The 12,741-nt window shown below is 45.2% G+C and overlaps 1 protein-coding gene across 1 annotated transcript in view; it reads right to left on the bottom strand.

Annotated features, from left to right (window-relative positions):
* The window catches only part of SLC18B1 (solute carrier family 18 member B1), a 36,803-nt gene extending 28,086 nt beyond the window's left edge, over window positions 1-8,717 (bottom strand). Inside the window, exons 1-2 of the mRNA XM_075554528.1 lie at window positions 8,482-8,717; window positions 5,775-5,914 (exon numbers count right to left, since the gene is read on the bottom strand). Of these exons, the coding sequence (XP_075410643.1) occupies window positions 5,775-5,914; window positions 8,482-8,524 (183 nt within the window). The 5' untranslated portion in view covers window positions 8,525-8,717. The remainder of the gene's footprint in view (window positions 1-5,774; window positions 5,915-8,481) is intronic.
* Between the last annotated feature and the right edge of the window lie 4,024 nt (window positions 8,718-12,741).

The following is a 12,741-nucleotide window of genomic DNA, read 5'->3' as shown; positions in this document are numbered from 1 at the left end:
CTGAAAGTCTTTAAGACCCTAGGTGTTATATCTTTTGATAGCCGGGCACCATCAGCTTTCTTCGCCACATTCACTTATGCACCCGCTTTGTCTTCAGTGATTGTGTTGGGAATGTGAGCATCAGCCATCATCATTTTCACTTGATCTTAGCCAAAAGGCTGAGAAGCGATCAGCCATCATCATTTTCAAAGCATTTTATTTCTACTTGAGTCCTTTATATCAGCTCTTCATTTTTCCCTCCCTCTGCTACCCTCCCCCTCATAAACCTTTGATAAATGATAAGTTATTATTATTTTCATATCTTACATCATTTGCTATCTCCCTTCACCTACTTTTTCTTGTTTGCCCCACTGGAGATTAGATTATATGTCAATCATTGTGATCGATTCCCTCTTTCTCTCCCCACCTTCCCCCTTACCCGCTGCCCCAAGCCATGTATTTTCCATCACCTCGTGTGCATGTGAAAATTGAACACTGAATAAGGAATACTAATGAACAGATGCATTTGAATTACAGTCCTGATAAAGAATATTGAACATATCATAGACTGCCTAAAGAACAAATGAATCTGTCTCGGAAGAGGTACAGCCAGAAAGCTCCTTAGAACCAAGGATGGCAAGTCTCCATCTTCATCTTGCATGCTTTGGACAGGTTATCAGGAGAGACCACTCACTGGAGAAGGCCATCGTGCTTGGTCAAGTAGAAAGGCAGCAGCAAAGAGGAGGACCCTCAGTGAGATGGGGAGACACAGTGGCTGCAGCGTGGGTTCAAGCATCCCAACTGTGTGGATGGCGCATGAACAGACAGAACTTCCTGCTCTTTGTCCGTGGGGGGTCCCTATGAATCAGAATCCACTTGACAGCACCGAACAACAGCAAGCTAAACTAAGAGATACAAGGAGAATATTCCTTGTAAGAGAGAGCTTGGCTGGCTTACTGTACAGACATCGTCAGGAACGATAAGTCCCTAGAAGAGGACATCATGTTTGTTAAAGAAGAGGGTTGACAAAAATAGAGGAAACTCTATATAGGACAGGTTGATACAATAACCATCCTCAGGGTCTCCAGGATACTAATGATTGTGAAGATGGTGCAGGGCTGGACAGCATTTCCTTCTGTTAAGATTCGGCAAGTAACAAAAACAACAATCTAAACTTTAGGAATGTCCCCCACGGTGCTTAGTAAGCAGCTGACAGTGGAGGATGGCACAGATGCCCACCATGCTGCAGTGTTTGCTTAGGCTGGATTGAAACCCATAATTCAATGAGTTTCAGCATTCAACCACCTCCTTGCCAACACTCAACCACATGAGGGAATGATCTGTCTACAACAGAAATGTCACTGTAAAAGAAGATTTTATTTCTTCTATCCAATGGTCAAGTACCTCTGAATGAAGTATTCATGGGCCATTGTGTAATAATAGATCTGAAGCGTGTTGCTCTCGAGCGTCTGACAGAAAACACACAGTGGTCATGTTACCATTGGTTGGTGCCACTCTTAGCACATTGTCTGAAGATGAACCCTGAGCAAGGAACTTGTGTCCAAGTCTCTGAATGCAGTGGCGTTTGTCCTAGGTTCTCGGAATGCAGAGAACTTGGAGCAGCCGCTGACCCAGGCTTCTGAGTAAGAGTGCAGCGATGGGACAGTTTGAAACGCATTTCCTTCTCCAAGTAAGACAAGACCATCACCATTTTCCACGGTTGAGGCAAGGCCTGTGGGAAGCAGCTGACAGCTCAAAGCCAGGGAGCAGAAACGCTGAAGGTCTGACCGTCAACTAAGATAAAGTAGCCACTTTCTATCCGGTTCCCTGGGAAACTGCTGAAAACCAGCATTCGGCGGGTGTTCCTTTATACTCCCTATTTTGGGCTTTATCTTCCCCTCCAGACTATGGACACATTAGCTAGAATATGATCGCTTTTTTGTTTGCCTTCAAAGAAATTGTCGATAAATCCTCTGTGTAAGTATTTGTCACGGAAAGCAGGATGTGAGATAAGGACTGCATACAAACCTGCCTGGAGTAAAGTGCTAGGCCTTGGACTTGCTATGCTCCCAGAGACCCCAACCTCACAACCTTATCCTCTCTTTTATCTCTCTTTCTGAATGGCAACTGTGCCCCTCTCCACCCTGCTTCCATCTGTGAGAGGGCTGGATCCTCCTCACACAGAATAAATGGAGAAAAGGTTGAAGTTGTCAAGGATTTTGTCTTGCTTGGTTCCATAATCAATGTCAATGGAAGCAGCAGTCAAGAAATCAAAAGACACATTGCACTGGGTAAATCTGCTGCACAAAACCTATTTTGAGCATTTAAAAGCAAGGATGTGACGTTTAGGGCTAAGGTGTGCATGACCCAAGCCATGCATGGCATTTTCAATGGACTCATATGCTTATAAAAGTTGAATGTTAAATAAGACCATAGAAGAACCAATGCATAGAAATTGTGGTGTTTGAAAATAGTATTGAAAGTACCATGGACTGCTAAAAGGACAAAAAGATCTGTATTGGAAGAAGTAAGGCCACCGTGCTCCTTAGAAGCAAGAATGGAGAGACTTCATCTCACTTACTTTGGACATGTTGTCAGGAGAGACTAGTCCCTGGAGAAGGCGATCGTACTTGCTAAAGTTGAGGGGTAGAGAAAAAGAGGAAGGCCTTCAATGAGATGGATGGACACAATGGATGCAACAATGGGGTCAATTGTAGGAATAGTTGTGAGGATAGTACAGGACAGACAAAGTTTTGTTCTGTTGTGCACAGAGTTGCTATGTGCCAGAACCAGTGTTTTGACAGCTAACAACAACAACAACATGCAAATAACACTAAAGGGCTAATGCCAGATAGATACAGGGGGCCTTGACCATCATCAAAATGAAGTGTCTGGAAAAAATAAGAACTACTTCACCCTTAAAAAAAAAAGAAAACGTGTCTGTTCTCTGGACCTAGACTCTTAGTCCCTGTATTGAGAACCTTCTAAACCCCCCAAAAAGAATGAAAATTGAAGATAGGGAAAGACAGCACAGCTCAGCCTGTGGTTAGAGAGCTCATTGCTATTGGGGAGGAGGCTTGCCTGCCGAGCTAAAAGAGCTGTATCTTGCCTGTACTGGGCGGAGGTCTGAGTCTACTCCATGAAGGAGCAGTACGGCTCCTACTGTGCAGCAGGGGTCCTGGTAGCATGGCAGCAAGGGAACCTTGCTGGCCCAGGCAGATGGTGGAAGTAAGTGCAGAAGCTCAGAAGAGCCCAGTGGCAGAGACTCAGGAGATCCTTTACCAAGTTCTTCCCATCAACAGACAGGCCAGCAAGGCCCTGGGGCAGAACAGATGTGTCAGGAGTTGTACAGTGTGGTGGTAGTTGAAGGCAGGTGGCAAGAACACAGCATTGTCAACACCTGCCCAGCAACATAAAAATGACCATGGGTAAGACAAGATTGCTGAAGACAAAATGGGTGTATAAGCAAATATAGTGAAGAAAACTGATGGTGCCCAGTTATCTAAAGATATAGCGTTTCTGGGGTCTTAAAGGCTTGAAGATAAACAAGCAGCCATCCAGCTGAGAAGCAACAAAGCCCAAAGAAGCACACTAGTCTGTGTGATCATGAGGTGTCAATGGGATCAGGTATCAGGCGTCAAAGACCCAGAACAAAAAATTCCTATTATTGTGAATGAGAGGGAGTACAGAGTGGAGACCCAAAGCCCATCTGTAGATAATTGGACATCCCCTTACAGATGGATCACAAGGAAGAGACTAACCAGTCAGGGTGCAGTATAGCACCAACTCTTCTCTAGTTCTTTAATCCTTCCCCCCTGCCACCCCACTATCATAACGCCAATTCTACCTTACAAATCCAGCTAGACCAGAGCATGTACACAGGTACAGATAAGAGCTGGAAACCCAGGGAATACAGGACAGATAAACCTCTCAGGACTGATATTGAGAGTAGCAATAGCAGGAGGGCAAGGGGAAAGGGGTGCAGGGAGAAAGGGGGAACCGATCATAATGATCTACATATAACCCCCTCCCAGGAGGACAGACAACAGAATATTGAGTGAAGGGAGACATTGGTCAGTGTAAGACATGAAAAAAAATAATTTATAAATTATCAAGGGTTCATGAGGGAGGGAGGGTGGGGAAGGGAGGGAAAACAATGAGTTGAAACCAAGGGCTCAAGTAGAAAGAAAATGTTTTAAGAATGATGACGGCAACAAATGTACAAATGTGCTTGACACAATGGATGTATGTGTGGATTGTGATAAAAAAATCATTTTAAAATATAATGATTTTACAAAATCAAAAAGAAAGAATAGCTGTAGGTAATTTGGGGGAAAGGAAAAGGTTTTCCTTCGAGCATCCATTGTTATAGTGTAAAGTTTATTTCCTATAAATAATAAGGCCTCTCAACACTTTGCAAGCACTGTTCGTCTCATGTGTCCAACTTGATCGGAGGTGAATGTAGCACTCCCAGAATGTGTGATGGCCAAATCCAGTGAGTGTCTGTGGCTCATTCCTAGTCGTCTAAAGGCTGCCTGGAAGTTTGAGGCCATCTGTGAGTGTATGCAATGCAGACAGACAGACAGGAACGTTCGCAATTCGAGCCAGAAATGGAAATGTGGTAGACCATGTCTTCCTAATTCCAAACTCTTAAGAGACCAGAAACTACAGGAGAAAGTGTAAGGGATTACATTAATATAGACACTTGACAGCAACATTTCAATCTCACTTACTCTCTGCATCCTCTTTTTTAAGTTTCAGAAACCATATAAAGATTAATCCAACTACATAGGTAGCAAAATTATCCATAGAAAGGCAATTGTATTTAAATCAAATTTCCTCCTAAATGGATGCCCTTTAAAAAAAAAACAAAACACTTTTATTGGGACATAATCCACATATCATACAATTCAATAGTTGAGTCATATCCAGAAGAGATGTACGATCATTACTACAATTAATCTGAGGCCATTTTCTCCTTTCTTGTCCTCCTTGTTATTAATTCCCCATCCCTGCAACCTTCCCAGCCGCACTGCCAAGACACCATTCATTCAGCGCCTGGTGGCTGTTTCTTTTCTTTCTTTTTCTATGCCCCTCCCCCAAATTCAGCGTTGTATTTGTTTCGATGTGTTACATCCTTAGGAAAAGAAGCCCAGGAGTTTCCCTCCTGTGTGTTTTCGCCTGACATCCTTGTGGTCCATGATGCTGGCGGCGGTCCTCATAATGATGAAACCACATGGCAGACCGGGAGCAGGTTGTTCTGCCACTTTCCTAGATCTCTGAGCTGCCCGTCTAATCTAGGGCCGAGCATGCCACACTGGTTTAATCTGCCTGTGAGGTTCGTTACAATTTCCCCAGCTCTGTGATCATCAATGACTTCAAATTCACCAATGTAGCCAGGCTTCGTCATCACAGTTAGAAACCAGACAATGACTTTGGAGCATGGTCCACTAAGAACCTGGCGCTTGCCTCTCATTCCGCAGCACAGAAAGATGGTGGAAAGAGCCATCCAGTCAGTGCCTGTTTCTATAGATTCACCCATCCTGGATTTCATACACAGAGAAACATAGAAAACAAAAGACAAAGAAACCAAAAAAGCTGACAACAATAACAAAACTGGACATTTATCTTGACGATTTTCCCCGAGGTATCAAATATTCTGTGAGAAGTATTCTGTTTAAGTCCTATACATCATGCAGATTTTTATATATCTTACCTAATATGAAAGAATCCAGAAACCTTTTTTAAAATTTTTTTTAAGAACTACAGTTCACCAAGATGAAACCAGTTCTTACCTCTTTGGGGAAAAAGGGCCCAAGAATGGAATAGGACATACTGCATCCCAAGTTCATGGAAGCTGCTGATATCAGTGTGCAAACTTGTTCTCTTGAAAGCCACCTGGGAGGCACTGCTGCCGTTTCTGGAGAGTCATCACCTTGAAATGCAAACAAGTTTCAGTTAAAGGCCCCAGGAAGCGAGCACTGGTGGGCTGTGGGTACGCACTGGGTCGCCCACCAGTCACCTCCCCAGGTACTCCTCTCCATGGGAGAGAGATGAGGCTGTGTGCTCCTTCAGGCTCAGAACCCTTACACTGGGAAGCTCTGGTGGCTCCACAGGTCAGTGGTTCAAACCCACCATCAGCTCCCCATGAGAACAATAAGGCTCTCTGCCCCTGGAAAGCTTCACAGTCCAGGGAACTCTTTGAGTCGGAGTACACTTGCTGACAGGAGGGGTCCCTGGGTGGCACAAACAGTTAAGGGCTGGGAAGGCTGGTAGTTTGAACCTGTCCAGAGGCACCTGCGAAGACAACCCTGGCCTTGTGATTCAGAAAGGTCACAACCTTGAAAACCTCTGATACACAAGAGGGCACCCCATCCTGCAAGTGACACAATAGCAGCAAAGGTCCCTGGTGACATAAAAATTTGCTCTTGGCTTCTTACCAGGAAAGGTCTGGCAATTCACTCCTGTAACGATAACATCCCCCAAAACCTGCAGAGCAATTCTACTGTGTAACACGTGGGGCCACTATGAGTCAAAATCGATTCAATGGCAGGAGTTTGGGAACATGGACTAGTGATTAAGGTGCCACGTTGTCATGTCAGTGCATGGGAAAATATTTACTAAGCCAAGAGCTGTTTTTAGAAAACTACTTTTGATCAAATAGAATGTAACTCTGTACACAGTTGCAACTTTGAAAACACCCACTAGTCACTATACTAGGATTTCAAAGCAGACTTTATCAAACCACTTCATCTGGCCTGCCTTCCCCATATGGTCCACTTCTTTTGTCTATAACTAATCTCTTCAAGGATGCAGGAGCAGGGTGATTCCCCACCCAATACTTGTTCTCTGAAGTATCGTGTAATGTCCCTTGTCATGTTTTTCAAGAGCCCTCATGGAGCAATTGCTAAGGCTCCCAGTGGTAGGTGACCAAAGCCGCCCTCACTGAAGTGACTTTGAAAAACAGATCTGTTGGTCGGCTCCTTGAAAGATTACAGTGCAGGTAAACCTAGGAAGGGATTCAATCCTGTCTTACGGGGTTAATATAAGTTAGAATCAACTAAACACAACAACCTTCACATTCTGTATGGACTCAAGAGTGTTTTAAGCATGTATGGTTAACTATTTCTTAGGCTTTCTAGGACAATATGATTCTGAGGGCTAGCAGATTTCCAGTTGGGCTGTTAACCATAAGGTCAGCAGTTCAAAACCACCAGCGAGGTGCTCCTGGTGGTTTACAGTTTGGGAAAACCACAGGGGCCGTTTTACTGTGCCCTGCAGGATCACTACCAGTCAGAACAGACCAGATGGCAGGGAGGTTTTTGTTTGTTTGTTTGTTTGTTTGTTTTCTTGAGGAGGCATTGAAGCCAAGTGAAATGTAAATGATTCAAACGCTGAATTCATGCCTAGAGTGGTATAACCTTTGAGACAAGACCCTCCAATCTGCTAGGTAGCCAGATAGGGAGTTATGGCTCTCTAGGCCCCTTCAGGAGGATGCTGCAGAAAGTCAGGCCAGCCCAGCCCAGCCAGCCATAAAGGCCAGAGGGCATGCACAAATTCAGGCTCCAGGCCAGGAAGAGGCAGTACACCTAGGTGGGCCGTACACCTGGGTGGACCCCAATCTGAGCCAGGTGAGCTTAATTCAGCCAATAGGGTCAACCAGTACTGTGGACCACGCCTCCCTGCAGAGGGCCCTGAAAAGTCGGGATCTGAAGCGCAACTCCTCTTTTTTTCCAACTGCAACTGAGCCAGAGGAGCAGGGGGATTCTCTGGCCTCCGGTTTCCACACGTGGGTGGGAGTGCCCTGATGGTGCCCGTGTAAAACCTGAAACTCCTTCTCTCCTTTACCTGGACCACAAACCAGGTTTCAGTGTGAATTCTTTCTCATGCGAAGCCAAGGACCGAGGTATTTCCACCCGGAGAAACCTAACAAATCCATTAGCTAATACTACATTTTCCATCCATTCATGTATTTCAAGGCTAAATTTTCATTTAACGTAAAGTGAACATGGAAACGTCTCAGAACATGAAATATCTATCCAATCTACTAACCATTTAACACCTAAATGATCGTGAAGGAGAGGGAGAGGGGAAAGAGATTTGATTTGCTGTTTTCTTCAGGGTGGCTTTGCGGCCCAGGTTAAGACAATCCGCCACAGCAATCCCGAGGAAGCTTCAGAGTAGAGGAGGAAGGGACAATTAGGGAGCAGGGAGAAGAAGGGGGTGGATTGGGGGGGACGCCAAGGGAGGTTCTGGAAACGAAGCGGTTAACGCATCTCTCCAGGCACTTTCATTCTCCAGTGTTTTCTGAAACAGTTAATGGTAATGAGAATCAACAGCGACAACGCGTTTCCGAACTTGAACCCCTCCCGGAAGGTACCGAAAGCAGTCAGGCTCCTTTGCGAATTTCTCGTAAACAAAGCAAGCGAAAACGAACTCAGTCTTGGATCTGGAGAAGCGATCTGCGCCGCGGCCACCCCAGGTGCAGCCGCCTGCTCTTACCTCCTGGGGCGCGTCGGCCCGCGGGGTCCCCCGGCGCTTCCATGCCGCTCGGGCTGCCCCCGCCGCTCCTCCCCGCGCACTGCGGCTGGACTCGGATGCAGGCGGATCGGCCGGTGGCCTGCTCAGCCGGTGCCCCGCATGCCTGTCGTGCGGCCCGCGGCGCGGAGGCCCGGCTCCGAGAGGCCCGGGAGCGCGCGGATCCGCCTGGGGCAGGCCGGGCCGGACCAGGCCGGGGTGTGTCGGGGCGGTGCCTCGGGCAGGTCTGCTGGTCTCTGCCCCGCACGCTGCGCTGTCATGACAGCACCCAAACCCAACCCACTGCCATCAACTCAGTACTAGCTCTTGGGGAGGAGTGCGGGCGCTTAACAAAGTAGGACGATCCCATATCCCCTGTAGTTTCGCCCCAACAGCCTTAAAATGAGCGTCAAGTATTTCTGCCCCAAGTAAAACGGACCCATGTGCATGCGCAGAACAGGTTGGGTCAGGGGGTCCATGATGGCTCCTAGCGACCCCCATGGGACAGAGTACAACGGAACGGTTTTGGGGGGTTCTTTTTAGGTTGTTAAAACAAAAACAAAATCCAGTCCTGCCTTTCAGTTCTGGCTAGCCCGGAGCCTGAAGTCTGGTACTAGTACGAGTTCACGACACGGAATCCAGGTCAGATAAGCCCCTTAGGAACGGAAATGGGAGCAGTGATTCCAGGAGGGGGAAGGTGGGGGGAGGAGGGGGAGGAAAGGAGAACCAATCACAACGATGGACACATAGCTGCACACCCTCATGGGAGATGAATAACAGAAACCGTGGGGGAAGGGAGACAGCGGTCGATGTAAGATATGGAAATAATGATCATTTATCAAGGGGTCATGGGGGTGCTCAAATAGAAAATAAATGTTTAGAAAAGGATGATGGCAACCTATGCATACATATGCTTGATACAGTTGATGTATGGAATGTTATATGAGCTGTAAGCATCCCCAATAAAATGCCTAAAAAACAAACAAACTGAAAAACTCACTGCCATTCAGCGTATTCCTACTCAGCTTGTAGAACACTATCAAATGTGACTTGGTGGCGCGGTAGGGTTAGCGTTGGACTGCCAACTACAAGGTCAGGGTTTCAAACCCACCTGCCTGAGAAGGGGGGTTGAGGGAGGCAGTTCAGACTGTTTCTGTAAAGGGTTACAGACTCGGAAACCCTATATCAGATCACTATGCGGCGGAAAGGGCAGTGGATTTATTTTGTTCGCTTTTTCAAATCATGGAAGTAGAAAAGTGAAAGTAGCGAGTGCCTGAATTCAAAGACACACATCAATCAGAAAACAAGGCCCGAACCGACTATTTCGAAGAGTGTGTTACTTTTCACTGTGGGTAAACGCTGTGGTGTTTGCATTCGCCCAAGCCATGCGTTACAAAACTGTGCATGAATTAACTGTTCCAAGCACCCGGAGTGCATAAATATTGGCAAAAATGACTAGGAAGAAGCAGGTGGGAATGACGAGGAGTAGAGATTCCGGCAGGCCTGGGTCACTAGCTGTATGTGGCCTTCCGACCCGCGGGACTGCCTGCTTCCTCTTCTCTATAACTGAGATTACACCGCCTAGCCAGTGCAGCGGCAGGCCGTTCCAATTGTAATTAGTGCTGAGCATGAGACTGACACGCCAGCCGGATTACTGCTTCTTGCACTTACACTCAGTTTTCTAGCAAGAAAACAGAAGTGAAAAGAAGTAAAATCTAATTTCGTCTTGTTTATTATCTGGAGGGACTTAAGTTTCAGAGACTGAGAAATTATTGATTTGGTGCCAGGGTGAAACACAAAGACTACTTTGTGCCAAAAAAACAAAAAACTTAACTCATTGACACCCATTTAATTCTGGCTCATAGCGACCCTATAGGACAGTGTAGACAGGTCTCTGTGGGTTTTTGATACTGTAACTCTTTGTGGGTCATTTGCAGTTAGCAACAAAACACTTTTTCCACTAGGCCACCAGGCTCCTACCTTGTGTACCAGGCACTGTGAGTTTAAAGGCAAATGAGCCTCCTCCAGCCTCCGCCATCATGAAGCTCTCTCTGCCTACTAGCTAAAACAAACATTGATCAGCAATTCAATAGAACGCAATGGGTTAAAGGCTTCATCAAAATGGATGTGAAGGACAGTTGGCTTTATCTGAGTAGGCCCAGGAAGGCTTCCTGAGGAAGTGATGCTACTCAGGGTCTTGAAGGGTTTGAACAAGTTCTTGGTGGGCAAGCAGAGCCTTTAGAGCAGATTTCAATCAACAGAAGGATTTGCTCCAGCCAAGACTCCCCCGGCAGCCTTCCAGCAGAATCATCATCTGACCCCTGCCAGCCTCTCCGACTCATGTAACCCTGTGCTCCTGTGCCCTCTGGAATCTAACATCAGACCATAAAGGGAAACGCTCTGCAAGTATTTCTTTGATGATTACATCCCTTTGTGTCGGTTCTTTTCTGGAAAATTGTAAAGGCAGTCTCTTATTTCTTACACGTTTTCTCTCCTGTTTTTTTTTTCTTTTTTGTGACCTTTTCGAGGGAGTTTTCCCCAAGTTTATTTTCCACCCTTTCCACTGAAATTGTATTTCTGTTGTCACCTATTTATTTTCCACTCTCTCTACCCCACCATCCCCATTTGCAAACATTCTGGCATATTTAATATGTGTGTTTTTATTTGCAAACATTCTCATAAATGTGTGCATTTTTGTTTTGTGTCCATGTGGTTTTAATTTACATAAAGGGTATTTGTGTTACACACACAGATGAAGTAAAGTCCAAAAGTATTGCCATTAGGTATCCAGTTCAGACACGGATAAATTTATTCCAAAAAAACCCTGTTTAAACCTGTCTCTCGGATCAGTGATGGGCTGCAAACAGGTAAGTTCTCTCTGTGAAATGCTTACCTTAGTCTCATCAGGGTGCTTTTAACAACAACAAAAACCTAATTTAAGAGCGGCTTTTGAGCAAGATCAGCTCAGACGATTATGACAACTGTTTATTGGGGACTCCAAGCATCCTAATGATAGATTTTCTTTGACACTGGATGATCACAGGTATTTTTTATGAGAATAATTTTTAAAATTAAAAACTGCATCATAAATTTTAAAAGACGAGAAATTTGCCTCAAGGAATTTTAAAACACTTTTACATCATGACAATCTATCTCACATTCTTCAAGCTGTTCTTTGAGAATTTCATTGAGATACCTTTTTCCCATCCACCTTACACTTCTTTGTGTACCCCAAACGCAAAACACATTTGACGGGACACAAGCTGAGTCCCTGGAGTTTGCCAAAGCTGCCATCTTAATGGCGTGCAAATCAAAGGCACAGGATTCTTCAGGGAAAGATCACACAGATGGAGAGTCCATCTTCAGAAATTAATAGGGCTGGATGGCAAATACGTCAAGAAACAAGAGCTGCGTTCCCTTTGATTAACACCTTGTGTGAAGAACCAAATACTTCCCACTTCATCTGACTTACGGCGACCCTTTAACTACAGTAGGGAAAGCAAAAAAAAAAAACCAAAAACCTCATGTTTGTGTGTGTGAGAAAACTGGCACTTAAGAAAGAAACTCTTTGTACTTGATGCCTCAAAGTGGTGTCCGCCCAAAGCTTTGATAGAAAGTATGCTTGCTGCAATACAAAGAGTTTTTGTAGAATTGTTACAGTTGATAATAAAACTTACCAGTTTAAATTCCAAGGAAAGACAGAAGCAAAAGCTGCACATGTGGGTATTTCTGTTTAATGAAAGTGTCTATGATTTTGTAGCAATATTTTTGACCTACTTTCATATGATTCCTTTGGGTCATTTTTATTTTTAATGTCTTAAATTAGTTGGTCTGTTTTCTAAGCCATAGCTTCCCAGATAGCCTCACATCCTGTTTTCGGGGGAGGGGGAGGTGTCAGAAACCATTTTAATGTTAATTTAGAGTTTGCTTTATTGACTTTTAATCTCCACTTCATTTATAAATGTCCTGTTTTACTGCTTTATAATTAGTTTTCATATATCCCAAGTAAGGAGCCTTGGTGGTGTAGTGGTTACTCATTGGCCTTCAAGCCTTGTGGTTGGCAGTTTGAAGCCAGCAGCAGTCCGTGGGGAAAGGACTGGGCTTTCTAGTCCCCTAACAGTCACAGTCTCAGAAACCAGAGGGGTGAGCTCAAAGTCAGTGATAGCAGTGAGTCTGAGTGTTGATGCATCTTCAGTATGATCTGCCTCAGAGTGTCTCCTTCCTGTGAATTCTGATATAGTCCGG

Source organism: Tenrec ecaudatus, chromosome 7, assembly GCF_050624435.1.
Source record: "Tenrec ecaudatus isolate mTenEca1 chromosome 7, mTenEca1.hap1, whole genome shotgun sequence".
In the NCBI taxonomy this organism is placed as follows: Eukaryota; Metazoa; Chordata; class Mammalia; order Afrosoricida; family Tenrecidae; genus Tenrec; species Tenrec ecaudatus.
This window is presented reverse-complemented; position numbering and strand designations above follow the sequence as displayed.